This window comes from Apus apus, chromosome 1, assembly GCF_020740795.1.
Source record: "Apus apus isolate bApuApu2 chromosome 1, bApuApu2.pri.cur, whole genome shotgun sequence".
NCBI classification, from domain to species: Eukaryota; Metazoa; Chordata; class Aves; order Apodiformes; family Apodidae; genus Apus; species Apus apus.
Genome location: NC_067282.1, coordinates 175063031 through 175089641, shown reverse-complemented (window position 1 = coordinate 175089641; position 26611 = coordinate 175063031). Strand labels below are relative to the sequence as shown.

General features: G+C 40.0%; 1 protein-coding gene across 1 annotated transcript in view; it reads right to left on the bottom strand.

The window, feature by feature from the left end:
- Positions 1–21412, bottom strand: part of ADAMTS20 (ADAM metallopeptidase with thrombospondin type 1 motif 20) — a 90804-nt gene extending 69392 nt beyond the window's left edge. Inside the window, exons 1-4 of the mRNA XM_051607916.1 lie at positions 21322–21412; positions 20647–20993; positions 9196–9358; positions 5884–6140 (exon numbers count right to left, since the gene is read on the bottom strand). Coding sequence (XP_051463876.1) covers positions 5884–6140; positions 9196–9358; positions 20647–20993; positions 21322–21412 — 858 coding nt within the window. The remainder of the gene's footprint in view (positions 1–5883; positions 6141–9195; positions 9359–20646; positions 20994–21321) is intronic.
- Positions 21413–26611: the final 5199 nt, after the last annotated feature.

The following is a 26611-nucleotide window of genomic DNA, read 5'->3' as shown; positions in this document are numbered from 1 at the left end:
TTCACAGCCAAATAGGCAAAGGGATTGAGATCTGTATGAGGGGTTTAACTAGTTTCAGTTATCACCAAATAATACTAGGAGTGCCTAAACTGCAACTATCTATCTTCAGTTGCAACATCACCGCTCAGTTTCTTAAAGGCCTCCTGTACCATTTACTATGTGAGAGGAAAACTCATTTCTGATTCTGAACGATTAGAATGTTCTGCGCAAGGAGCTCAAGCTGGAACCTTCTTGGGATTCAAATTAGCATTTCTTCTTTCTTAAGGTTATTACTGTAGTTGATGGATGTTCCCACATCTATGTTAGAAGTCTCTTGAAAAATATATTACTGTTGTGCAAGTGCTGTCTGTTATCTGCCAACAAAATCTGAAAACATAGAGGAGGCAAAGAAACCAATACAAAACTCAGAGTCAGGTGTCCCCCTTCCTGCCTGTTGACACAATGTCCATTTAAAATATTTGAACAAAAGGATTTCTTCAAAACCTGATACAAGTTACTTGTACCTCAGAGGTGATACATTAGACTGAGTAAGTATAGGAAGAATTAATATCTCATTGCACACCTGAAGAGAACCTACTGTAGGACCTTCAACACCATACCCATACACCACCTGAATTATCTACTGGCTATCTCTATCATGAGAAGAGCTGAAGCCTGAAACCATGGCCCTTAGATGCCCAAGGTCAGCAGTTCTTGCTGGAATCTGAAGCACATGTGTCCAGTATGAGAAGCATAAGCTCCTGCTAAACATAAAAGTAACATAAACCTATGTTTGAATGAAAGCATGCATCTTTGGTATCATGGCACTTGATATTATCCTCCAAACATTTAGTTATTATCACTGCTTACAAAAGATCAAAGAGCAAGACTCCATGCCGAGAATGAGATGCAGTGAAGCAAGGTATATTCTGCAGGCTGACTGAACATGTGTGAAGAGAAAAATCTTGAGAGCTGAAAACCACAAATCAGACTTGATTTACCTAGGGGACTGTATAGGCTAAAATCATCAACTGAGACTTGAAATGACAAATCAATACACTGAAATATCAAAGACCTCAAATATGAGATCCTTATTTTTTAGTGAAAAAAAATAAAGAGGTAAGTATTCCCTGTTCCTGTATTCTAAGGATACCTCTTTTCAATGCTCTTCTTATTGGAAGCATTCATGAAAAAAAGAAGATGATTAAATGGTATAGGAATTTGATAGAATACACCATTTCTTCGCAAATTCCAAATCTATGTGCTTTACAGCGATATAAAGCCAGGCTTCAAAGACGCAGGAGGTAATAGCCAAGACAAAGGGAAATCAGTTTCAAAACATTTTTCAGACTCTTAAAAGCAACATCCACACCACAGAACAGTTCAGACTGCACAGCAAAGGAAAAAAAGAGATCTATAAATGAAGCTAGTTACCCTTTATTGGAAGGAACACAGCTTTTATTTTCATTAAATTCTCAAAGATTACATCAGATCTTGTCATTACCACAGCTCTAGCTGCCAGATGACTGGAAGCAACTTGGCCACAATAAAGTTTAGCTTCTTATGATATCCCTGTTATAACTGTCCATTAAACTGGGACTGTGAATTGTGCCAAAACATCCCACTTAGAAACAAGGCTAGTAAACAAGCAAATATTTCTAGAGGCTGGAATATAAGTAAATTATATATCCAAACTGAATTTGACTTCTCCAGCTCATTTTTCCTTAATACATTATCACAAGAACTTTCTTTTCCCCTTTGTTATTCACAACAAGGCAGCAGGACAAGCATTCATACCCCTTGAAAGAAGCACAATGTCACTTCCTAGCTTACGTCTTGCAGGCTCCAACAACCTTATTTATCACCGTAGTGCTGAAAGGATGGTAAAATACCCAGGGTCTGGGAGACTTCTCCTTCACCTCTTCCACCATCATCTCCTGATTCTGTCAAATACTTCATAAGACCCCAGAATTGTCTGAAGGCATGAAACAAAGAAGTCACCACTGTATTTATTGCTTCACCGAGATAATAAGCTAGAGCTGTGTTACTTCTGCTGTTGCTACTCCTATTCCATTCCACCTATATTTCTATACAAACTTGTGCTTTCCATGGTGGAATGTAATGCCAGCAGAGACTTCTCATGCAAGCTTGCACAAGTATATCTACACTCCTCAGAGTTACCATTTTTCCTCCTATGAGTTTTAGGCCATCTCCTATCCCCTCATCCAAGTCCTCTTCTATCTACCACTCCCTCAGTTAACCAAGTAGAGGTTCCAGATGACTCCCTATGGTGTTCTAGTGGAGGCAAAAAGAAAGAATACATCCCTTTTAAAGGCTGAGTCACCCTGCCAGGAATGCCTGTACTCTGTCTTGTCTCTAACTTAGGAGGGAGATGGTTGCAAAGACAACCCTTTAATACTGCAACAACTCAATGATGACTAAGTCACCATTTACTGTCTACAGTCTTTTGATGAAAATATGCCCTGAGGCTTTAATCAGATCACACCAAAAGCCATCATGTACAACTTGGATGTGAAAGCATCCTTGCTTTCAGTATTTGAAAGAAATTACCTGAAAAGATAATTTCACAAGGCACAAACATAGACAGGCTGCTGTAGCCATTTGAAACTCCACTGAGGAAAAGAGTTATGAGTGTTGCTTGGCAAAATGTCTCCTTATACACAAGATGAGTCCTAGGTTGCTTAGAACAAGGCCTTTGCCAAAATTAAACAGTTCCAGGGCTTCGCTATAAGGACATATCTTGAACCCTGTACTACTACTACAATGTACTAGTCTAATCATTAAATATCTAATTAACACCAACAATCACCACCACCTGGGTAATAACATTAGTAAACAGCACTAACAGCAGTGAAGTGTCAAGGCAGGCAAGTATGTGTCTGCCTACATACTGCAAAACTTCATAGAATCATTCATGTTGGAAAAGACCTTTAAGATCAGAGTCCAACCATTAACCTAACATTGTTAAGTCCACCACTAAGTCATGTTCCTAAGCACCACATCTACACCTCTTTTAAATACCTCCAGGGAAGGTGACACCACCACTTTCCTGGGCAGACTGTTCCAATACTTGGCAACCTTTTTGGTGAAGAGTATTTTCCTAATATCCAATCTAAACCTCCCTTGGTGCAACTTGAGGCCATTTCCTCTTGTCCTATCACTTGGTACTTTGGAGAAGAGACCAACACTGACCTCGCTACAAGCTGCTTTCAGGTAGTTTTAAGAGAGTAATAAGGTGACCTCTCAGCCTCCTCTTCTCCAGACTCAGCTTTTAATACCATGTTATAATGATAAAATTGTACCATTATCTTACTGCAAGTTAAATTATCTACACAGATGTTGTCTCAATCCTCTCCTTGAATGCATGGCTGCTCTCCTCCCATGCTCCAACTCCAGCACTCACATGACTAGGCAGTCAGCCAAGTTCACTGTCTGAGCTGGCCAACACAGCCCTACCACAGGTGTTCTACACATCAAGGTTTCTTTTCACAAAGGCAAGATTACAAAGTTCTTGCTGCAAGCAGACTAAGAACAGACCAAGAATTTTTCTACTGCCAAACTAACTACATAAGCAGTATACTTCTCAAAAAAGATGTCAGTAATCAGGTACTTGATTCAGAAAAGGAGGACAGTACCTCAAAATGTATCATGGAACCAGATTTGATGGGATTTTGGTGCTTTTACACTAAACTCCAGTGTCTCAATGGATTACATCACTTGCTAAGATCAAGCCTTCATGAAAGGGACTTTGAACTGTCACAGCATAACGCATCTAAGATACAGCACTCCAGCTACTAAACCTATTAAGGCAGTACCTAATGCCTGCTCTGCTGATGCAATGCTTGGAAGAACAGGAAAGAACACTGTGAGTTAAACAGTCACATCTTTATTTTATTTATCATTTATCACATTAAATAATACCATTCTTTATTGTATTTCAACACAAAAGTTTTGATAAAATCCTATGGCAAAGGTAGAATCACAGATTCACAGAATCTTAGGGGTTGGAAGGGACCTCAAAAGATTACCTAGTCCAACCCCCCAAGGTATTTCTTGTATTTTTAAATACGTATTTCAATCAGAACTATTAAGGATTTCCAAGACATAGTGTAAATACTGTTAATACTCATCTTGCCAAGATTTATGCAGTTTTACAGAAATGAGAAAATGCATTTGGGTTCCAGTTCAATGGGATTACTAGCATGCTGAGAGTTAAGCCTATTCTGCTTGAATTGGATGAGTGACAAGACACTTAAAATCCTAAAAATATTTAGCAGTATATTTCAGCTCTTATTTTCCACTCGTAAAACAAGTTTACTTTGGTGGCTTTGTTGATGCTTAAAAAAAATTTAAAAAAATGGGACAGGACTGTTCTGGGAGCTAGATGTCTATGATTCATTAAAATTTAATTGAATTTATATGCTTAATCTGTTTCTTTAAAATCCAAGCCAAAACTAAATATCCTTAAAACCTTCAGAATTATTGAAAGAGTAGAATATAATGCTTGATTCATTTAAAATGCCAGCAACCTGATGATTTTCTGTAACAAAAGAAGTTGCTTGACCAGACACAAGTACCAGTTAACTTTAATAATCAAAGGTATCTGTATAATGTCATAAAGGATAACATTTAATATTTTCATTTCTTCCCTTTATGGGTAATGAAATAAGACTAATAATGGTTCTATTTCAAACATTAATAGGCTACAGGTCAATAAATGACCCACCTCCATAGTGATGAATTCCAATACAGATTATATAGAAGAGTAGTAGTCACTTGTTTTCTTCCTATTCTTCACATTTATTACAAGCTTACTGAACAACAACTATTAGGGGGAAGGAAAAGCAAGACAAAAGAATGAAGAGTATCTTCATATGCATTATTTGATTTACCTGACAAAGCAATATATATGTGATCAGAGTGAGCAGAACTCAGTTCAGCTGCCTAGCTACACGTTACCTAGGGTCACTTCAGATGCTGTAGGTATCAGACACACAGAACTGGTAGGTACAACATATGATCTACAGGGAGGCATCAGCTGAGGCCAAGTGAGATGTCCATGGCATCCTAAATTGCACTGGACGCTTTTATGAAGCAAATTAATTGATCCCAGTGGAAACTAGAGAACTCACCTATTCATCCAAAACTAGATGTCTGTAACTGGTCAGCTGAATAGCTATTATTTAAAGCAGATATCTCCACAGATACCTATACGTAGGAGTCTTAATTTGCAAGCCCAAAGTTAGATGCAGTTTCATATAAATTAACTTTCTTGAATGGAGGGAAGGGCAGAAATGTAGAAATAATTTCTACGCAGAATATTTTAGCACACCACCTCCTAAAAAATGGTTCAACAGATGTCATGGTAAAACTCTTGGTTTTACAGTGCTTATTGTACTAAAGCCTGTATCAACGGAAGAGACTTTTGGTTCAAGAAAAAATTAACTGCAGAAAGAGCTCGGTTAAATGATGCTAACTCAAAGCCTGACTTCTTTAAATTTGAAATTACTGAAAAAAACTATAACTAAGTATGTTTTCCCAGTGCCTTTTAACCTTTGTCTACTGTATTTATTCCATATGTCATATTCCCTATGTCATATTCCATATGTCCGTAAGTCACTGAAGCTTAAGTATTCTTCTAATGCAACAGCACATCAGGAAAGATTACAGCATTTCACCTACACAGCTTACTGCATTAAACCAAGAAGATCTAGTATTGAATCTGAAGTTTTGGCCCTACTTTTTTTTTTTTTCTTTAATGTTTATGGAATCCCTTTCTTATAATAACGAATTTGGTAAAATCAGAAGACAGGAGAGCTGTAGAAAAGAAAACAATAAACAGTAACTGAAATAGCTAATACTTATGAACTTATGTTTACTTACTATTGACATCAGTGTTAGTACATAGTGTTGTAAATTCTGCCCATGGTGACGAACCATTTTGGTGTCAGCTGTAACCATCACTTCTACGTATCTTGGATAGGAAAGAAAACGTTTTTTCCTGGAATGTGGATTGCCACCATCCTCTATAGATAGGTTATTTAAAGCATATTTTAAACTGAGAGACTTCTGTAAAACATCGCTTCCTTCATTTAAACTGTGAAAGGTTGGTAATGAAGTGCTCTTCTTCAACTCTTTTTCTGTAAAGTGAAAAACAATTTACTGTTGAATGCAGCTTCTAAATTTAAAAAGACAGATGGGCAAAAGGCTGCCCAAGATAGACAAAGCAAACTTATACTAATAGTCTTGTTTCCAAGATAACCAATGCAAGGATTTAAAAAATATGTATTAAACATTGAAGACTTTAATAGGAACATCAAATTAGGTATCTTGTATATTGTCACATAGTTCTGCCATATATGGATTCATTGTTAAAAATTAGTTAAGAGACAGTAGTATTACCCAGTTCCTAGAATGTCATAGAATCCTAACAGGCAGACTGCAAGGAGACAATCACCACACCTTAAGCACTGCATCAAAGGAAGAAAGTTAATGGAACAAAATTCGTATTTCACAAAGAAACCTTTGACACCAACAGAACCAATCAAAACCAACCATAACGAAGAGTAGGCCTGAGTCCTGAATATAAATATCTATTGACTTTTTTCATTTATATAACCATCATATTTATATAAGTATAGACTTTGCTTCATAAGCAAGTATGATTTACTTGAATGCTTTGTGAATATTCACTATGCAGCATCAAGTTCCAAAGGAAATATAGAACATGCTCAGATTCCTCCAAACCAAGTATAATAACACTTCCTATAATGCTGTATAGTCCAGCTACCAGAGGTTTCTGATGCCTGATACATAAAACCCATGCATTGATCAGGGAGTCACCTTAGCAATAGCTAAGAAAAACGCTTTACTGAGAAGCATGTTTGAATTCTCACTACCCTCCAGAACTTAAGGGTCTCACTAGACACTTCAGCTCCCTCAGATCAAACCTCCACTGTCTTTCTGGAAGCTACATTTCCTTTCAAAGTAGCTGCCAAAGGATATGTCTCCTTTTTATTTTAATGACTTAGTGACTGCAGCACTGACGAGAATTTAGAGATCCCAACTCCACCACCCTCAACTTCAGAGGATTTAAATCTATGCATTCCATATTTCAAGGGAAGAGCTCTCATCCATAAACTTCAAGTTACTTTTGACAGGACAACAGTCTGTCCTTTTTAAAGTTAGGGCACAAAACAGCCTGAAAACAACAGTAGAGGGAGAACAGGGAGCACCTTAAAGTAATTGCCTAAAAGTCAGTCACAAATATAGCTAAAATAATTGCAAAAACTATTAGCACTGACAATAATGAGGAGAGAATTTGGAGGACACACTGAAAAGGAACTTGTTCATGAGCACATACACATATGAGATGTGTTCAGACTGACTGAGTTTGATACACTAAAGAGAACTGGCAGAGAAGCAATCTCATATGCAGACTACTTACACTGTGTTACAGAGGGTGTCTGAGATTTCAAAATACTGACAAAACAGAAAACAGCATCTATATTTAAACTGGGAGTTTAAAGACAACTTAAAGGTATGGACCAGCCAAGGCAAATTCAATACCAAAATAAATCAAATTAATTTTGTTTATAAACACCAGAAATCAACGAGTGGATAGAGTAATAACTGTCGTATTTATAAAATGACATATCATGGCAAACTAAAATAAACTTCCCTATATTAAGGAAACAGGATTTATGGATAGAGGACATGCAGCAAATGTCCTATTCCAACTTGAGCAAGGCTGGTACCAGGGTTTTCAATTAACTATTCATCAGAAAGTTAATTTAGAAGAAACCAGTACAAAGTGAGGAAAGGATTAGCTGGACAATTTTAGAAGTCATTATCACAGTTCAATTTCAAACTAAAAAGACATACTGAATGCTATGCCTCTCAATATCCTCCGTCAAGGTTCACTTACTAGAGAAAAAGATACTCTGATGATCAAAAGTATTGCTAGATATACTCTGTTATACTTGAAGGGAGGATGTGAATAACAAGACAAGGCTAGTGTTAAAGGAGACAAGTCTCTTCTTTAGAAAGACATAAATCCTAACAACACAAGGATTTTCTCCATGAACACTTCTGCAACTTTGATCCTCCAAAAACGACAGCAATCCCTGGCTCATAATCTTTTGTAGCTGCTCCAATAAATGAATAGGGTGAAAACGTCCATATTGCTAATGCTTTTTTTCTCACACTAAGTTGCTTATATTGATAGAATTCTCACATGCAACACAGAAAAAAAATAAACCACACAACAAACTTAAAAACTCCTGCTTTGGTTCAGTATATATTATTCATCATTAAAAAACTGAATAACAACATTTGTTTGATTTTTAAACAAAGTACTAACTCCTTGTTGTGTGATGGTAATAAATGAGTAGATTTCAACAGCTTCCTAAAAATAGAGCTAAAGATAAGAAATACTTTTCACTAGAAGCTGACAAATACAAAATTATCAGAAATGGTTGCTTTCTGACCTTAGTATCTACAGGAAAGCAGAATTCTCAACATACTGTTTCTCAGCATAAAATATGTTTTAAGAATTTTCCGAAATTAAAAGCACTAGCCAGCCAAGCAATACCATTATTTTTGCAATTCATATTTTCAAACATCTGGACAGATATTCCTTAAAAATATATAGTTTAATATCATTTTCCTTTTCTTCAAACAGGAACATTTATGCACTCATACTTGCTTTAACATTAATGAAGTACAACTAAATTTTCTGAATATGTAGTATGAATAAATTATTAAAATACTCTTAAGGAGAAAAATGTGTATTAATGGGTAATATTGAAAACTTCCATTATTAAGGAAGACAGATGTGCTGTGTTACCTGTTAGACTTGCAATAAGTTCATTATCTTTTGCAAATATAAGCAACTCCTGTCAGTCTACCTTTTAACCTTTTAAATGCATACATATAGGGCAATGCAGGTCTAAAAGTAAACCCACAGAAAAGTTCCTGCAGTATCACAATTGGTGGTTTTTTTAACACGCATATTTTCTCCTACCTGTAAATAAACCACTGAAAGAAATAAAAGAAATTACTGATAAGCCTACATGAAAGAGATGTAGGGTCTACTGGAACAACCTGGAGATAAATATCATTTGTGAAACTCCCCCTTTTTTTTAATATTTGACATTTGAAAAAGTCATATTGAAATTTAAGGTACTACTATACCTGAAACTTCACAAGGTTTGTGGGATTTCTTATACTTTTTTTTAAGTTCTTCATTCCTGTATATAAGATGTGGTTTGTTATGTTCATCTTCATGTTCACCTCCATCCGCTTTCATCAGAGGTTCTAAAAAATATTCACCATCATGTGCCTTAAAGGTGCCCATCTGAAAGTAAGAGTAGTAATGGATTTATTTCCCACTAAAAATATTTATATAAAAATAACTTTAATTGAAATAATAAAATATTTATTATAATATTTTGAAATTAATAGAAGTGAATTTGCACATGAGACAGAGGAAACTTCAGTGGAAGCTGAAGATGGAAGCTTGAAGGCAAAGCAAAGAGAAGTTTGTTTTCAGAGACTTATCCCACTAGAATAACTCATAACAGACTTCCTTCCATATTAACAGTGTATCATAGATCATCACTAAACAGAGTTAATGAAACAAAGGAGATCACACAAGTAAAGAGAATCCAAGTCTAACCAAGCAGGACTAGCTTAGAACCGTGCAAAGGGGAGCAGAGGCCATCAAGCAATTCAGGATTCAAATGCTGTCCAAATTCTAGACTGATGTGCTGTCTTCTGTCATTTACATAATTTATATAGTATCTTTCTTCTAAACTGGCATTTTGCCTATAGATTAGAAAGAGTGTTGGCCTGATGTTCTTTTTAAATACTTTGAAAGATGTTCCAGAAATTCAAAGTTCACAGTTTCATTAATGTGTTTTTCTCCTTGTTTTTTTTTCCCCTCCCCCCTGTAACAGACACACGTGGGTAACTGTGCAGTGGGAACGAAAGGAACTTCATTACGAACAAAAGCACTAGTACATAAACAAAGAACAAAACTTAAGCTCCTTTCTCCCACCTTTCTGACCCATAATGCATTCAATTATGAAAGCCTTAAACAGAATCTCTTCTTTCTCTCTGCACTTCAACCAAATTCATAGTTTCCTAAGGCTTAAGTAGCTTATCTCAGGAGACTACAAGAGAGAAAAACCACGGAAGAATTTAATCAAGTTATTTTCAGACTGTTGAGAACTTCCTCATTTCAGCCAATTAAGCACTTAGAGTGAAAAGGCACACTACATCCTGTTAGAAGTTTTGGTGTATCAGTAGGGAATAGAATCATGGAATGGTAGTCACTGGAAAGGACCTTTGGAGGTCAAGTCCAACCTTCCTGATAAAGCAGGATCACCTAGGGCAGGTCACACAGAAACACATCCAGATGGGTCTTGAAAGTCTCCAGAGAAGGAGACTCCACAACCTCTCTGGGCAGCCTGTTCCAGGGCTCCATCACCCTTACAGTAAAGAAGCTTTTCTTCATGTTGAAGTGGAAGTTCCTGTGTTCCAGTTTGCATCCAATGCCCCTTTTCCTATCACAGGGCACAACTGAAGAGAGTGGCCCCTACTTCTTGACATGCACCCTTCAGATATTTGTAAACATTAATAAGATCCCCTCTCAGGCTTCCCTTCTTTCCCACCTGGAATACTATGTACAGTTCTGGTGCCCTCAGCACAAGATACAGACCTGTTGGAAAGGATCCAGAGAAGGGCCACCAAGATGATCAAAAGCCTGGAGCACCTCTGCTATGACAGAGTTGGGGCTGCTCAGCCTAGAGAAGAGAAGGCTCCAGGGAGACCTTATAGCAGCCTTCCAGTACTTGAAAGGGGCCTACAGGAAAGCTGGGGAGGGGCTTTTCACCAGAGAAGATAGTGATAGGACAAGGGGTAATGGTTTTAAACTGAGAGAGGGGAGATTTAGGTTAGATATTAGGAAGAAATTCTTCCCTATAGAGTGGTGAGGAACAGGAATGGGTTGCCAAGGGAGGCTGCTGATGCCCCATCCCTGGAGGCTTTTAAGGCCAGTTTGGATGAGGTTTTGTGCAACCTGATCTAGTGGTAGGGTTCCCTGCTCATGGCAGGGGGGTTGGATCTTGATGATCTTTAAGGTCCCTTCCAACCTTAATGATTCTATGATTCTATTTTTTTCTCAAAGGAATGCACCTATCTTGAGCTTGGAGGAAGTGATGTAGGATGAGGAGTAACCGTTTCAAGCTGAAAGAGGGTAGATTTAGATTGGATATAAGGATGAAATTCTTTCTTGTGAGGATTGTGAGACACTGGCACAGGTTGCCCAGAGGAGTTGTGGATGTTCCCTTCCTGGAAGTGTTCAAGGCCAGGTTGGATGGAGCTTTGAGCAATCTGGTCTAGTGGGAGGTGTCCCTGCCTACAGCAGGGGGGATGGAACGAGGTGATATTTAAGGTCCCTTCCAACCCAAGCCATTCTATGACTTTGTGTTGATCAAAAAGAGGACAGTGATAATCTATGTAATATGGTTTAACAGATTAAGTGTTCAGGTCAACCTTGAAACTCAGGGTTACAGCAAATGGCGGAGCAAGCTCCACAAGAAGTGAGAAGAGGTTTTGTTTTTTAAAGCAACGTGAAAATAGTCTTAAAATCTGCAACAGACCACCTTAGCGTCCAGGGTATTGTATTTAATTATAATTTCCCCTTGAATTTGGGAACCTTCTAGCAGTTATCAGTTTTCACTGTTTAAAAGTCTGTTAAGCTTTAGGCATATGTCACACTATCTGTAGTCTTGCATGATACATAGTGTATGCATCATCCAAGACCACCGTTACTGTAAATCCATTGTGGCTGGATCTTCTGCACCACCTTTGTTGCAGAATGAAAAAAGACCCAGCTAAACAGTATTTTTCCTTTCAAGACTGTTTAAATCTAACTTGCATAAAAACTTTTTTCCCTCAGTTGCATTTAAATTCTTTACAAGTAGTCTTCATGCTGGATCCTTTTTGTGTTCAGTTCAGCCTTCTGACATCCCAGTAATCTCAGGACATATGGTTTCTAGAGGACAGCAGATCAAGCATATTGAGAACACTTTGTGCAGCCCTGGGAAGGGCCTCATAAAAATAGATATGCCATAGCTTGTCAGTCCTAAGGAGGTGCAACCTTCTGAGCAAAATGACAGGAACAGACAAGAAGAGCCTGTCACTCAGGGACAAAGCAGCAAGAACTGATGCTAAGATTCATGTCAGTTTTTTAATATAAATTATTAAAGTCCTGCTGTGTTATAGTCCTTCATTCATGAAAGCAACATTTACTCTGGTGACAGACTCTGATGATAAAAATGGAGCCATAATTGTGAGTTAGGCACATGAAGAAGTGAGCTTTGAGATCCAAATGAAAAATACTTTTGGCAAAATCAAATAAACCAAAATCACTTAGATGTACAGAGGTAGGTTGCTGAAACAGGAGCCCAAGCATTTGCAGGAAATGAAATCAGAAATTAACTGGATTTACTTATCATCTACAGATGCCTTGCAAATCATATAATAAGAAATCTGCCTGAAATATCCTATTTCTGTTCTCAAATAATGAGGTAAGAGCACATTTAAAAGATGTCTTCAGTAGAAGTACAGTAAAAAATTGAAATCAATCTTTTGCACATGACAAATAAGTGGTCCAAAGAGGGAGTGCTACCCAGGACTATGGACATGCATCAATTTGAATAAATTTATGAGAAAACCCACATGAGAAAGTCAATTTATTTCTTGGATTTAAAATACTCAGGATAAGTTAGACATTTTATATTAAATCAAGGTTGAGTGGATCAACACAGCTACTCACTATATATGGTATGTCTTAGTTGTTTAAAATGGCTTAAACCTGTATAGTCTTAATCAATGTATTTATTCCAAGAGTAGAAGAAATAAATACTGCAGAATTTATGGTTAGAGCATGCACCATGCCCACATACAAATTACATCCTTGTGTATAAGGGCAACTTCATAAAACACATGGAAAACGTAAGGGATATAGAGCAGGTTTCAGAAACATGTCCAATAGCAAAATTGAAAATGTCTCAGAAAAATGCTAAAAGAACAACTCGAGTTCTGGAAAACATGGCTGTAACCTGGCAGACTCCCTCCCAGGTAAGCTGTACTCAAATATTTTTCATGCCCTCATGGTAGGGCTTCTTAACTCAAACCAAAACCCTGCAAGTAGTTTACAGCAAAAGTACTTTCATGGGTAAAGTAAATTACAAAATCCCTTCCTTTCATACTATTGTGTTTCCAACCTCCCTCCCTCTTGTGTTAATTCAAAGCTTTTCTGAATCATGTGAGAAGCCCTTCACCCTTCTCTTCCTGCTTCACTGTTACAATGTTTTCTAATGAGACACTTAACTACAGCTTAATTAGTTCACTGAAGAATAAGTATTAGAGGTTATCTAATCACAGTACCCTGCCAAAATCTGGAAAAACTATTTCTACTAGAAGGTAATTCAGCTAGAAAACAACTGTTAGTGGCTGAAAGCTAACAGATTAACTGAAACTAGAGCTACTACAATAAAAATAAGAAAATAATAAGCAATGCACCAGCTAAGCAACAGGGAAGAAATATCTAGCAATGAATAAGTGATTTCTGGTAGAACACCTTTGTAGAAGTGACTGAAAACAACATTATTTTTGAAGGCCTCAGAAACAGAATAAAATGCTAAAAACTTATTATGGAGAAAAAAAAAATCTTTCATTCTAAATTTAGCTATGATCTATCTGCATCTCCTTAGAAATTCCATGATCTTAAGATTTCATGGGCAGATAGCAATCACATCTTTAGCACACTTAATCACATCTTGAACATAATTGATGAGGTACCCACCTATGCTCATAAGTGTCCCAGTCTCAACAGGCACTTGTTAATACAATTATATAATTCCAGATTGGAATTTAAATTCTATGTAAACTCCTGAAAGGATCTTACATATTTGTGTTTAGATCACACCCAATCTAGCCATGCTGATAACAGCAGCACTGGATCCAGTGTACCTACTGCCAAGTTACTTCCATTCAAGAACACACACACAAAAGGTATTTATTTACGTTTTGCATAATCACAGAATCATCAGAGTTGGAAGGGACCTCTACAGATCATCTAGTCCAACCCTCTATCTCTCCTGGCTAAAGCAAGATTGCCTAGAGCACAGCACTCAGGACTGCATCCAGGTGGGTCTTGAATGTCTCCAGGGAAGGAGACTCCACAAACCTCCCTAGGTAGTCTGTTCCAGTGCTTTGTCACCCTCAGAGTAAAGTTTTCCCTCATGTTCACATGGAACTTCCTGTGTTTCAGTTTATGCCCACTGCCCCTTGTCCAATTTCTGGGCACTACTGAAAAAAGCCTGACTTCATCCTCCTTACACTCACACCTTAGATATTTACAGGCATTAATAAGGTGTCCTCTCAGCCTTCTCTTCTCCAGGCTGCAGAGTCCCAGCTACCTCAGCCTTTCCTCACAAGAGAGCTAAAAAGAAAAGGGAAAGAATATTCTTGCATGAAGTATAAGTCCTGGCTCTAGGTAACCAGAACATCACTTTGTAAGGCTATTCTAGACAAGAAGATCTGGTTGAAGGTAAAAATGGTATTGGCAGAGTTTCTAAATACAATTTCTAACAACAGACTCGCTAAATAGAAGAGGACTTGAGAGAATGTTACAATCCCAAAGACAGCTGCAAAGAGCAGGGATGATGGCAATTAACAAAATTCATTGAAGTGGAAGGAAGAGAGAGGGGCAACTTATTTATTTTTGCCTTTATATACAATTCACAGTGAACAAGCTAAACAATTCAGTTAAAAACTATACATAACAGCTTTTGTCATAGATATATACGTGGAGATCTCATTATGGAAAAGCAGCTATTTGGAATACCTGTTGAAACTGGTAAAATGAAAATTTATATATACATGAAATATTTTATATTTTTTGGGGGGGGTGGGGAAGGGGGTTGGCTTTGATTTTTGTTTTTTAGGGATTTTTGTTATTAACACATAAATATACTATAATCAAGTTAAATACTCCCACAGAACACAGACCTAGAGGATCTGTAGATGTCATACTGGAGGAAATGCCATCATACTATCTTGTGTCTCTCAGTAAATTTCAAGCAAATGTATGTTTGTGACTTAACTTTGTTTAAAGAGAGCTTCCTAGCTTTGATGCTTTAAAGCACATGTAGAGCCACCTTCTCCTCTCACTGGGAGATGTACAGCTCCAGAAAGTGCTTTCAACCTCACAGACACCACAAGGCAGTTATCACTTAAGTACATGCAAGGTATGGCTAGATTTTCACCTGTTTTAGTCAACCACACAGTAAGTTACCTTTGGGTTATACACATACTGACAAAAGCACTCAAGGTATCATCTGCTCTCAGTGTCTCACTCTGCTATCATAATCTTGTAATTTTTTACATGAGGGTACTTCTGAAACAGAATGACAACTGAGACTACTGCAGATAGATTATCTTATGTGGGAAGCCTATCTGTTGCCCAAAAGCACAGAATTTCCCAAGATCCATGGCAGCTAACTGTTGGCACCTGGAGCTGGAAATGTTACTATACACACACACTGAACTAGCTGAGCTGTTTTGCACACTATTTCAGTAATTTGGCTCAGCAGGGCCAGCAAAGGGCTGTATGTTGTGTCCTCAGCCCACACCCATTGCTTACGTTCGTGCACAGCACCTGCTGTGTACTTCCTGGAAGTTTAATGAATGTGCATATTTATATACATGTAAGTAAATCCGACCTCCTGTGGTTGCCCAGAGCTTCGCAGCAAATTCACCTGTGTGAACCCAAAGTGATGAAAAAGAGATTATGAATCTCCTATAAAGGCAGCAGTTAGGAAAAGGCTGCAAGCCATCAGAACAATTTATCTGGCAAATAGAATGTTCTCAAGCAGCTGCCTGGGAAGGCTACCAGACACAGGACAGGGGCAAAATGCAGGCCAGTGATAGCTGAGCAGCCATGACATAAAACGTTAAACAGACTGGGACATGCCTACATAAAGGACAACTTATGCGTAATTGCTGGTGAAAAGGCAGACACATATGCAGGTCCCACTGCTTCCAACAGACATTTTCTGTGACAGACCTTCAGCTGTGCAATTTATAGCTACATGCATTTTCTCAGTTAAAAATTACAATTACTGCCTGCACTTGCTTATCTGTGGTGGTCCATGTGCAAAAGCAGAGCATCCATGGAAATATTTTCAGGAAAAGATGTAAAGAGTCTAGGGAAAATGTACTGGAGATATTTCAGGTTTTTGTAACAGCTACAGGGGGAACTTAGGCTGTCTTACTATTTTAAAACAAACTGTGTTACGAATACAGATTTTGCAAAGGCAAGCAGACAGAAACTGACTCTAGGATAATGGATCATGTAAATTCAAGTGTTATGGTCTACTTCCAGATGTATGTGAAAAAGACATCTCATGTCTACAAAGCTAGAGGAGATGCAATAGCAATAGTAAAAGGTATGTGCCATTCATGCCTTGACCAGCAGGAAACAGTAGTAATTAAAATAGGCTGTTGTTGAAAAATGCTAGGTAAGTGTCACAGAAGGGGAGATATTAAAAACTGGTCCTGCTTGTGAGAATACATATTAGGGAAAAGCTAATAGGAAAAAACCCCAAAGTAAATGAGATAAAAATTGTAAATGAAATTATGTCAGGAGCAAAAGAACAAATAATCAGAGAAGCAAGCATTAAAAAAAATAAATTACAAATTCAAACAAAGCAACTGAGTACAAAATTTTTTTATCTAGATGTAGAAAAGGTAGAGTCTGCTCTACTTTCTGATCTGTTTCTTGTTCTGTTTAGCTGTAGAAACAACAACCAAAAAAATAACATCTTATCTTTTACTTGCAAAGTCAGTCCCATTTGAAATTATTTTGCGCTGGTGATAGAACAAACTCACAGGGTGATAATGGAAGAATTTAAATTTTTTACTGTTGCATTGCAGAGATTCAGGACTAGTGACTCACCTTATACACCTACATGACAAGTGAAACCAGAATTGTTAAGTGGAAATCATCACATCAGCCAGTCAGCGATAATAAGACTTAGTTTGTCCAAACAAAAATTAACTGTCTTGAGTTGACATTTTAATACGATTTCCTAGCCTGTGATGGAATCTCTCTACATATTAAGATAAAAATCAAGAAAAACTAGTATGTGCTTATGGATGCTCATAGGTTTATAAATGTGATCTGAATGCTGAAAACTGATCTTTCAGATTTAGAAGCTAACTTTTTTTAAAGTGACAGTCCATAAGTCAAAGATTAAGTTATGTCAAGTTAGGCACATTTTCCAGTTACAAGTGTTAAATTAGGTTTTCCAAAGACAGCTTTAACTCTTAGAAGTTATTTGTACTAGGCAGCACAAAACTGCGGAACAAACATCTGGAGCCTGTTACCTGCACTAGATCTCCTCAAGAAACTAGATGCTAGCTGTGCAAGCAGTACCTTCTAGCAAGTTTTGTGGTTTTCTGGGGTTTGTTTACTTAAACTGAGCAATTGAAAAAATACATTTCATTAAAATAAATTCCAGAACTGCCTACTTTTCCTGAAAAGGAACCTCTGCACTCATCCATAGGAGCAGACAGAATTGATTTCAAAATCTCTCAGAAAGGTCATCCCCTGACCCATGTTATGTAAAAAAATAAACACCTCTTGTACTGAGGAAATTCTGAAGATCTACACTTTAAGTTCATATTTTTGCCATTCTCCAGACAAAAGTAAGCTTGATGTGCAGCAGTGTTACTAAGGGGCTTCCTGGAGCTCCAGAAGCTACATTTGAACAAAGCAGTCCTGCCCTACTGAACTGCAGAAAGTCAACAGCTAGCAAAGCCATGCAAGAAAAGATTCACCTGCACTCTCCTACCTCCTAACTTTTGCCAGTCAGTAAGCATCTGAAATGGTTCTGTATTCCAGAGACCAAACACCCAAAAAGATGTATGTTTCCTCCTTTCTTACGTTTTCCTTGAGGCACATAAAACACCTTTGGCACACATTCTCCTAGCTCACAAAAACTGATTTCAACTATCCTTAGCATCAGTAAACACATTCCTGACCTCCAAGAAAGACTGTCAGGCTTCTCAAACGAATAAAACTGTTACTACAGCATTCATTCAGGATCTAAAAATTAAAAAATAAAGCTCCTTTCTTTGGGCATGGACCTGCTAGGAATTGATGGTTCATTCTAGTTATAAATGGTGATGGCTCCCTCATTTTAAGATATTTTATGGGCGAATAATTTATTTGTATTTGTCAATAAGCTTGTAAGCCATATGCTCTCAAAAGGTAAATTTTCCTTTTTTTTTTTTTTTACCTCTTTGATTTTGCTGTCTGGATGATGCTTGAGATGTCTCTTTAGTCTACATGCATACAGGGATATCCTCAGTAGATCTTGTTTCTCATGTTTGTAGAAAGCTATAACTAACCAATGCAATAAAAGTAAAAAAATACAAAGAACTTAGGAAAATAAAGCTAAACAAAGTGTGACATTTCAAAAATTAAAAATGCAATAAATATTCCTGTATGTGATCAGATGTTCAACTAGGCACCCAGGCCATCACTGCAAGTGACCTTCTGCCTTTGATGGCATCTCAGACTTCCCTAATTACACACTCCCTCCTGGCAATTACTACAGACTCCCTGCTGACCTTCTAACCTCCCTTTGCCATTTGCATCCCTGAACCCAGAGCACGCTCTGAAATGTAACACAACAGAACTGCATACAGGGTGTCAGGAGCCATTAAGTAATGCTCCATGGGTACTCTGGGTTGCACATGCTCTTGGCACACTCAGAAAAAAGCTTAACTGAGGGTGAAAAGGGAAAGCAGAGTTTGAGGGGGAGAACACAGTCAACTTGAGAATTCAAAAAAGAAACAAGGAACTTGGGAAGCAGCAGTGAAGCTGTGAATGAAGATAGTGCAGAGTTTGGAGACCTAACTCAAGTAACTGCTTTTACTTCAGATCACTCAGGCACATACTCAGAGAACAATTTTTAATTCCATTGTTAAGCTCCCTGTACCTATTTAAGTCCATGTTCTGTTTTCCTCCCCAGCTTTTACAGCATTCACCTACAGCAATTGCCTTGTACATATAAAGCCAGGAGATAAAATTATACCCAATAGTTCAAAGCAATCTCTTGTATCTTAATTTCCATACACTGAACTCAAGTTCAGCATTGAAGAAAATGGATGCTACAAAAAGAAGGGATCTTACTTAAAATAAATATAAATACGGGGCTACCAAGTCACTAGTCTAGTTTCTGCTGTCTCACAGTAAGTAGTATCTTACCTTGGCAGCAGTCCCACTTAAATCTTTGCATGTATTCATGAAGCATGGTGCTATTCAATGAAAGAGAAATAACTGACTAGCTTATTTTTGCAGGTACATTTGTTGAATGCACAAAGCTATTAAGTTTTAAAACCTTGACAAAAGCCTGTCTTTCTACTAACTAACTTTTGGGGGTAGCTCCACTTGGGAGTGGAGAACATTTTCAGGGAGTGTATGATTTCACAGGAAAATTCCACCTGGCCTCTATCTCCCTCCTTTCACATCCATTCTTTTCTGGACTCTATAAAACTTGTCTCCCCAGGCAGTCAAATGAAGAACCTAACATCTACTTTGAATCCATGAGGATTAAGAATACTGGGCTGAAGACTCTGAGTGAGGCTGGAGAATCCTTTGTAGAGATTCAGGCTACCAGCTGGTTATGACCGCCTCTTCATTCCCACACGATCCCTCCCTGGAGAACTACAGGCACATCTCACAAAAAGTGCACCATGCAAGGTTACGCTTCCTCTTCTGAAAACCTCACTAGCTTCATTAGTAAGGGGAAAGCAGCCACAGTGCTAGGTATTCTGCATACCCTTCCTTTGCAAGGCTGTGTCTGCCTGGGCAGAAGGTGAACTGAACAATGAGAGGAGGTCCCAAGAGCACTGCGACAGCAAGGCCTTTGCTGGTGGCTCAGACTAGGCATTCAGTCAGCAAGGCAATGACTGAGGACACAGAGTCCAGCTGGAAGCTGCAGTGAAAGCTCACAAGGTCCAGTTTAAAGGCACTGAAGGATTCCTGAGTGGAAGCATACACGACACAAACTGTAAGGTACTAACCAAGCAGGGACGGAGAGACAAGAGAACCTTCACAGCATCGCTGAAAGCAAAGGAACAAAATCATCAACACCAGTTCTCTCACTATCTCAAGTACCACTATTCCTCACTCATAACCACACAGTATCTATAAACCTACAAACACATAACTGATGCTGATTAACAGCATCGTTGTATCAAAACAATAGCACACTGTGTGTTCTGAGGCATGTTTTTTTCTCTGTTCTAATGCTTTTGGTGTCGAGAGTTACATCAACCAATTTTATTACAGGCCAGCAATAAAAGCAGCATTTGTATATCCCGCCAAAAAAGTATCATCATGACTACAAACTGCCTGTGCCAAGACATTTCATGACCAACTACTTGGAAAAATGCCTGAGAATTTTCAGCTCAGCTCTGTGGCAAAGGCATCCCACTACATTTCTTTCAGGGAGGAAAAGAAGATGAATGGAGACAGGAGGAAGCAGCCAACATGCTTACCAAGCCACCGCAGATGCTGAAGACAGCCGTGTGCGTCTCCTGCGCGTTGACATGCCCACGGTAGAAACAGTGGCGCAGATCAGGGGAGGGCTGCTTCTGCGGGGCCCCTACGTGCACCACGCTGTACTGAGCAGCAACGAAGCCTGCATCAGCACTCAGGTTGAGCTGGAAGACCTGCCCGTAGGCACGGAGCTGGTAATGCGTTCGGAAAGCTGTGGGCTCCAGTGGTGCCTCCAGGCTCCTTTTCCTCCTGCTGAAGTGATGGGTGTGAGGGAAAACTTCTCCGAACTCATTCACTCGGACAGGTGTGATGATTTCATAGGAGGAGAGCTGCTTCACTAAGGTCTCTGCAACAGAAAGCAAGATTCCCAGCCTGAGACGACAGCAGAGACCAACCCTCATCACACCCAGGCGGCTCCCGGAGCGGCAGCCCCCGCGCTAGCCCGGGCTCCAGTGACAGCAGGAGCGGGCGCCCGCCTCCAACGCGGACCTCCCGCCGAGACCCGGCCCCGGCCGCACCACCCGCCGCGGGTGGGCACCCGCGGGTCGCGCCCCGTCCCGCTGCCCCCCGGGAGGAGACGCTCCCCGTCCCCGCCAGGGACCCCGCAGGGCAGGGCGCACGCCGCAAGGCCGGGACCCACGGGGCAGCCGCCGCCTTTGTTGCCGCTCGTTTACCTTGTCCCGGGTGGAAGCGGACTCCGCACGACGCGGCGAGGAGCAGGGAGAGGGGGCACAGCAGACCCGGCAGCCACCTCGCCACCCGCATGGCTCGCTCCGCGGCGGGCGTGCCCGCAGCGCCCCCGGGCCGCTGCCTCAGCAGCCGCCGGCCGCCGGGGCCGGCCCCGCACCGCGCGGCTCCTCCATGCTCCTTGCTCCCCTCCTCCGTGTCCCGCTGCCCCCGCGGTCCCCTCCCACGCCCGCGGGAAGTCGCCCCGCGGCCGCGCTCCCTCTCCTCTCAGCCCCTCGCCTCCGCTCCCCCAGCTCGCTCTCCGCCGCCGGGGTGGGCGAGGGCGGCCCTTCCCGGCCCGGCCCTTCCTCCGCCTCCCTTGCCCCTGCCCCTGCCCCTGCCGGCGGGGAGGCGAAGAGGTGCCCGGCTGCCCTCAGGCTGTGGCCATCCCCGCGCCCGCACTTCACGGCGGGGCCCGGGGCCCGGCCCGCCCCCGGGGCAGGAGCCTCCGCCTCTCGCACCGCCCGCCGGGCCGGGCCCTCGGCACGCCCGGGGAGGCAGGGGGCCCGGGGCAGCGGCCCGGCGCACCGCCCCACAGCGGCTCTTCCCACGTCGCCGGGTGCAGCCGGCGCTAGAGCCCGCGAGAGGTGTCATTAAGGGAGGGGAGGGGGGGAAACACAAGCAAACCGAACCAAAGGTGTGGGGGGTGGGGGTTTGAGGAGCCTGGCGCTGCCGGATGCACCCTGAGAAGGGAGGGGAAAGGCAGCTCTGTGGAGTTCGGGGGTGTCCCCTCAGGATTTGTGTCGCCCACAGGTCCCCACCACCCATCACCTTCCCGGGCTCCTCAGCTCCCGGGCGACGGCGTGTCCACCTGCAGCTTCGAAGGAGGCAGATCTCAAGGCAGCGACTGACACCACAGTGTCGACAGGCTGGACCTGTTTCCTTCTAACACCAGGTCCCCCGCTCAGATTAGTCTGTCTGGCCAAAGTCTCCATAAAACTGCTTGTACCAGCATTCAGGGAGCCCTGCATCCCGTACATGGAGCCTGTGGATTATCAGCCTTACTGAAAAGAGGTTGCCTGGCAATCACTGTATGAGCACAGTGGTTCCTTTTCTGGAAAAGCAGGCAGTTCTAGAACTTGTTTTCATTAAATTTAATTTTTAGTAATTTGGTCCTCAAATCTAGTTTTTATAGCTGTGATTAAACCTCCATCTGGGGAGAACGGGGGAGAATCTAGCCTTGAACTAAAAATTCCACAAGTTGGAGAATCCATTTAGTTGATGACTAATCACCATTAAAGACGAGGGAACCATTTTCAGCATCATCCATCACCATGCAGATGCCTATGGTGTGCCAGGTTTTCAAGCTGGATGGGAGTCTAGTCACTACAGGCAGTGAGATCTGTCTGTCTATTCAGCCACCAATGCTCTTCAGAAAATGTGCTATGTACCTACAACTTTAAAAAGAGTGTTCCTTCTGTCTTCTCTTTATTGAGTATTATCTCTCAGTTTTGTCAGCTTCAACAAAAAATAAGCCAGATACAGGGTTTAAACAGAGATGTGCATAATCTCAGCAAGTACAGCGTCCATGGCTTTTGTTCATTGGTGCACTGGTGGCCAAGAGACGGTGAACAACTTCAGTAGTGATAACCTGCTTACTGTGTGGCTGGAGGTGTCAGTACCACTGCCAGTAACCCAGGTGGAACTGAACTAATCCAGCACTTTCCTCTGTTCTTACTGGGGTACACAAGAAGTCAATGACCCTCTGTCAAAGGCTAAATGGCCTCAAAAATGGCCTTTGATTATGAAGTGCCTTTTATATGTTGACTGTTTTGTGGTTTGACTCACCTGTTATTTTAAGAATCCTGTAAGGTAGAAACAGAGGTGGAGGACATTTTCTTCTCCTGAAATGAAGGAATGATTTGATTTGGCTTTGAGTGAAGGTACTAGAAGAACCTTCACTGCTAAAGTCAAATGTCCCCTGTGAGAGTCCATGATTGTAGAAGGGCTGTCTGAATTTTCAAAGTATATTGGTATATTTATCCAGCATAATCTTGAGAATTCTAAGTCTTGCTGGGAATACCGAGGCGTCTTCTTGCATACTCTAAAGATGGCAGCTCTCAGATGTATATTAAACTCTTTTCTTTATGTGGGTCACTGATAAGCACTGTCGTAAGACAAGAAACATATACTTGAAATTTCTTTTAAACTGCTTCCACTGGAGGAGACCAATGATGAGATGGAAACAAAACTCCAGTTCTGAGCATTGGATGATGCGAAAGAACAGGAGGTGGGTGGAGAGAGCTCCATCCTCACCATCAAAGAAGCATGAAAATAGAGGCTTATTTTACTGTGTTGAGATGTTCCATTGCAGAAAAATAACACATTGGGTACTTGCATAGTAGGAGAGCAAAGATTAAGAACGAGTGCTTTGATTTTACTGACTTCTGTGAAAAGCATGAATAATGGGAAAAAATTAAATTTAGAGGGGAAATTGTTGCACATGCCTTTGCACATATCCAGCAAATAAGAATTTGCCGCATTTTTTAATCTTCTTTGTTGAAATAGTAGAGTGCAGCAAGTTATCTCCTTGCTCAGTCAACTTAAACAGTCATCAGTGATAAAGTAAATGGGCATTATTTCATGAAGCATAACCAAATACCGGCTGATTAAGAGGTGACTTCTCACTTGTTTATGATTTGCAAAATTATTTTTTTCTGAAAAGGAACCGAATCATTAAGCATCGGGGAAGACAAAGTTCAGTGTTCTCACTACAAGCACAAAGGTGCATTGTAGCCCACTTCAAAGCAAATATAAACAGATGATTCAAATTTTTAACCATTTTAGTATGCATTTATGTATGTATTCCCAGTATTTTAGAAAAGGCAAGATTTATTTCAAAATGTGAATACTTCAGAAACAGCAAGATCACTTAAATCCCACTTCAGTGTGCTTAACTTTCCTGGTGTCCTCCATTAGAATGGAAACCAGCTCTTCTACAGTAAGCACTGAAAGTCCATCTCTTCTAAAGATTAACAGTTTTGAGCAATTTTAAAATTACAATATTTATTTAGATTGCCAGTGTTGTTCCAGTAGCTCCTGACAGTGCCATGGGACTATTGCTTAAAATCCAAGGCCAACTGAGACAATTTTTTCATTATTTTTTTTTCCAAATTTTTGTCCTAGACAAAAAGTGAACTCCCAAAAATGAATCTGGTGATTCAGTCAGGTATTCAAATCAAACACCTTTTTATACTTAGCAGATGCTACTATTTCAGAAACCACCTGAAGCTCTACAGGTGTTAGGCACAAGTCTGGTTTTCAAACGCAAGATGGGTCTGCTTAGAGTGCAGGAGCAAAGGGGAATAAGAGGAATTTTATTTATTTATTTATTTATTTGGGCAGTTCTAGTAGTATTCATGTCACCTGAATGGCTTTGGGCAATAAGCTGTGGTCATTCAACCTGACCTCTACCCATATGGTATCAGTTTGAATCTTGTGAGGAGTAAATTTAACCCTGTATATCAAAGGAAGGGGTGTACTTCTATTATGAAGAAATACATCAGAAAATTCAGAAAGCATGGAAATAGTATGTTTGCTGTAACTTTTAGAGGTAGGAGAGGGTGGAGACAGGCACAAGGATGAAACAAAGTTGGAGAATTATGGAAGCTCTTTAAAGGAGCAGAACTGAAAAAACACAAAATGAAATATTAAGAAAAAAAAATCAAATGAGAGGTTGAGCACTGAAAAAGGACACAGAGAGGCTGTGTAGTCTCTATCCTTATAGGTACTCAAAACTCAACTGGACAAGGAAGCCCTGAACAACCTGAACTAAACATGAAATTAGCCCTGTTTTGAGCAGGAAGTTGGCCTAGATGACCTCCAGAGGTTTCTTCCAGCACAGATTGTTCTATGATTATATTAAACAAAGCAAAAAGGTTCCTGGAGAAAGTTGAAGAGACTGAAGTGAAGAGGAAGGGTAATTAGACCTACTAAAAGATCAGAGATGGGGGAGTGGAAACCAGGAAAAAATAATCTTAGGCTACAAAGAATCAGAAGTGGAAGAAAGGAGAAGCAACAGGGAATAAATGATAAGATTTTTCAAGTTTAGAAGTTACAGACTGGTAAAACTCCAGTAAAGGCAGTGGAACTATGTTGGTTTACTGCAAATGTAGTCCTCAGTGTTGTAATATATTCTGACTTCACTAAATCTGCATTGACATTAAAGCTTGCTATTGAGCAGTTGATTTTAAAATGCCTCCTACATTAGTGAAATAAATCCATCTATTTACACTGTTTATTCTTTTCACTTATCTCTTCCAGCGGATATGTTTGGAATGAAGTATGTTGTGCCAATTACTTTGCAAGTGAATGAAATACACTGAAACCAATTGTCTTTCTCAGGGTTTCACTGGGATTGCATGGACAAACTGAATTGCTATTATGTCATGATTATTCAAATATTTTTATTGTACACTTAACATCCTGCAATAGATTAAGCTCACCAGATGAAAGAGTAGGATTTGTAAAATGCACATTGGGTAATTAATTATTTTTTTTCCTTGGGTCTAGTACAACCTACCACAGATTAGCCATTAAATTCTTTAACTTGTTTTTGCCTCAATTTTCTTTAAAGTGGTCTTTATCAGTGGTTTTGACTGAAAATCACAAAGTCGAAAATGGTAGTAGTATAAAAGCCAGTAGTTCAGAAAAGGCAACATTTAAATAAGTGAAGTTGTTATAAAAAAGTAAGACTTGTAAACTATTTTTATTTGGAAAAGGAGACTATATTAAGTATATTTTTTACTTCCTTATACCTTGGCATTTTTCTGTTTTGTGGAATAGAATTTTAATCAAATTTTCAGGATCTTTATTTACTATTTCTGTCAGGACACTAAACCCGTTGAACAAATCTGCTCAATTTGCAGTCACTTCTCTTATGCATCATCTTAGAATCATAGAACCATGGAATGGTTAAGGTTGGAAGGGACCTTAAAGATCATCAGGTTCCAACCCCTCTGCTATGAGCAGGGACACCTCACACTAGACCAGGCTGCACAAGCCTCATCCAACCTGGCCTTAAACACCTCCAGGGAGGGGGCTTCCACAAACTCCCTGGGCAACCTATTCCAGCACCTTACTACCCTCATGGTGAAGAATTTCTTCCTGATGTCTAACCTAAATCTATGCTCTTTCAGTTTAAAAATTGTCTTATCACTGCCCTCTCTGGTGAAAAGCCCCTCGTCAGCTTTCCTGTAGGCTCCTTTCAAGTACTGAAAGACCACTATAAGGTCTCCC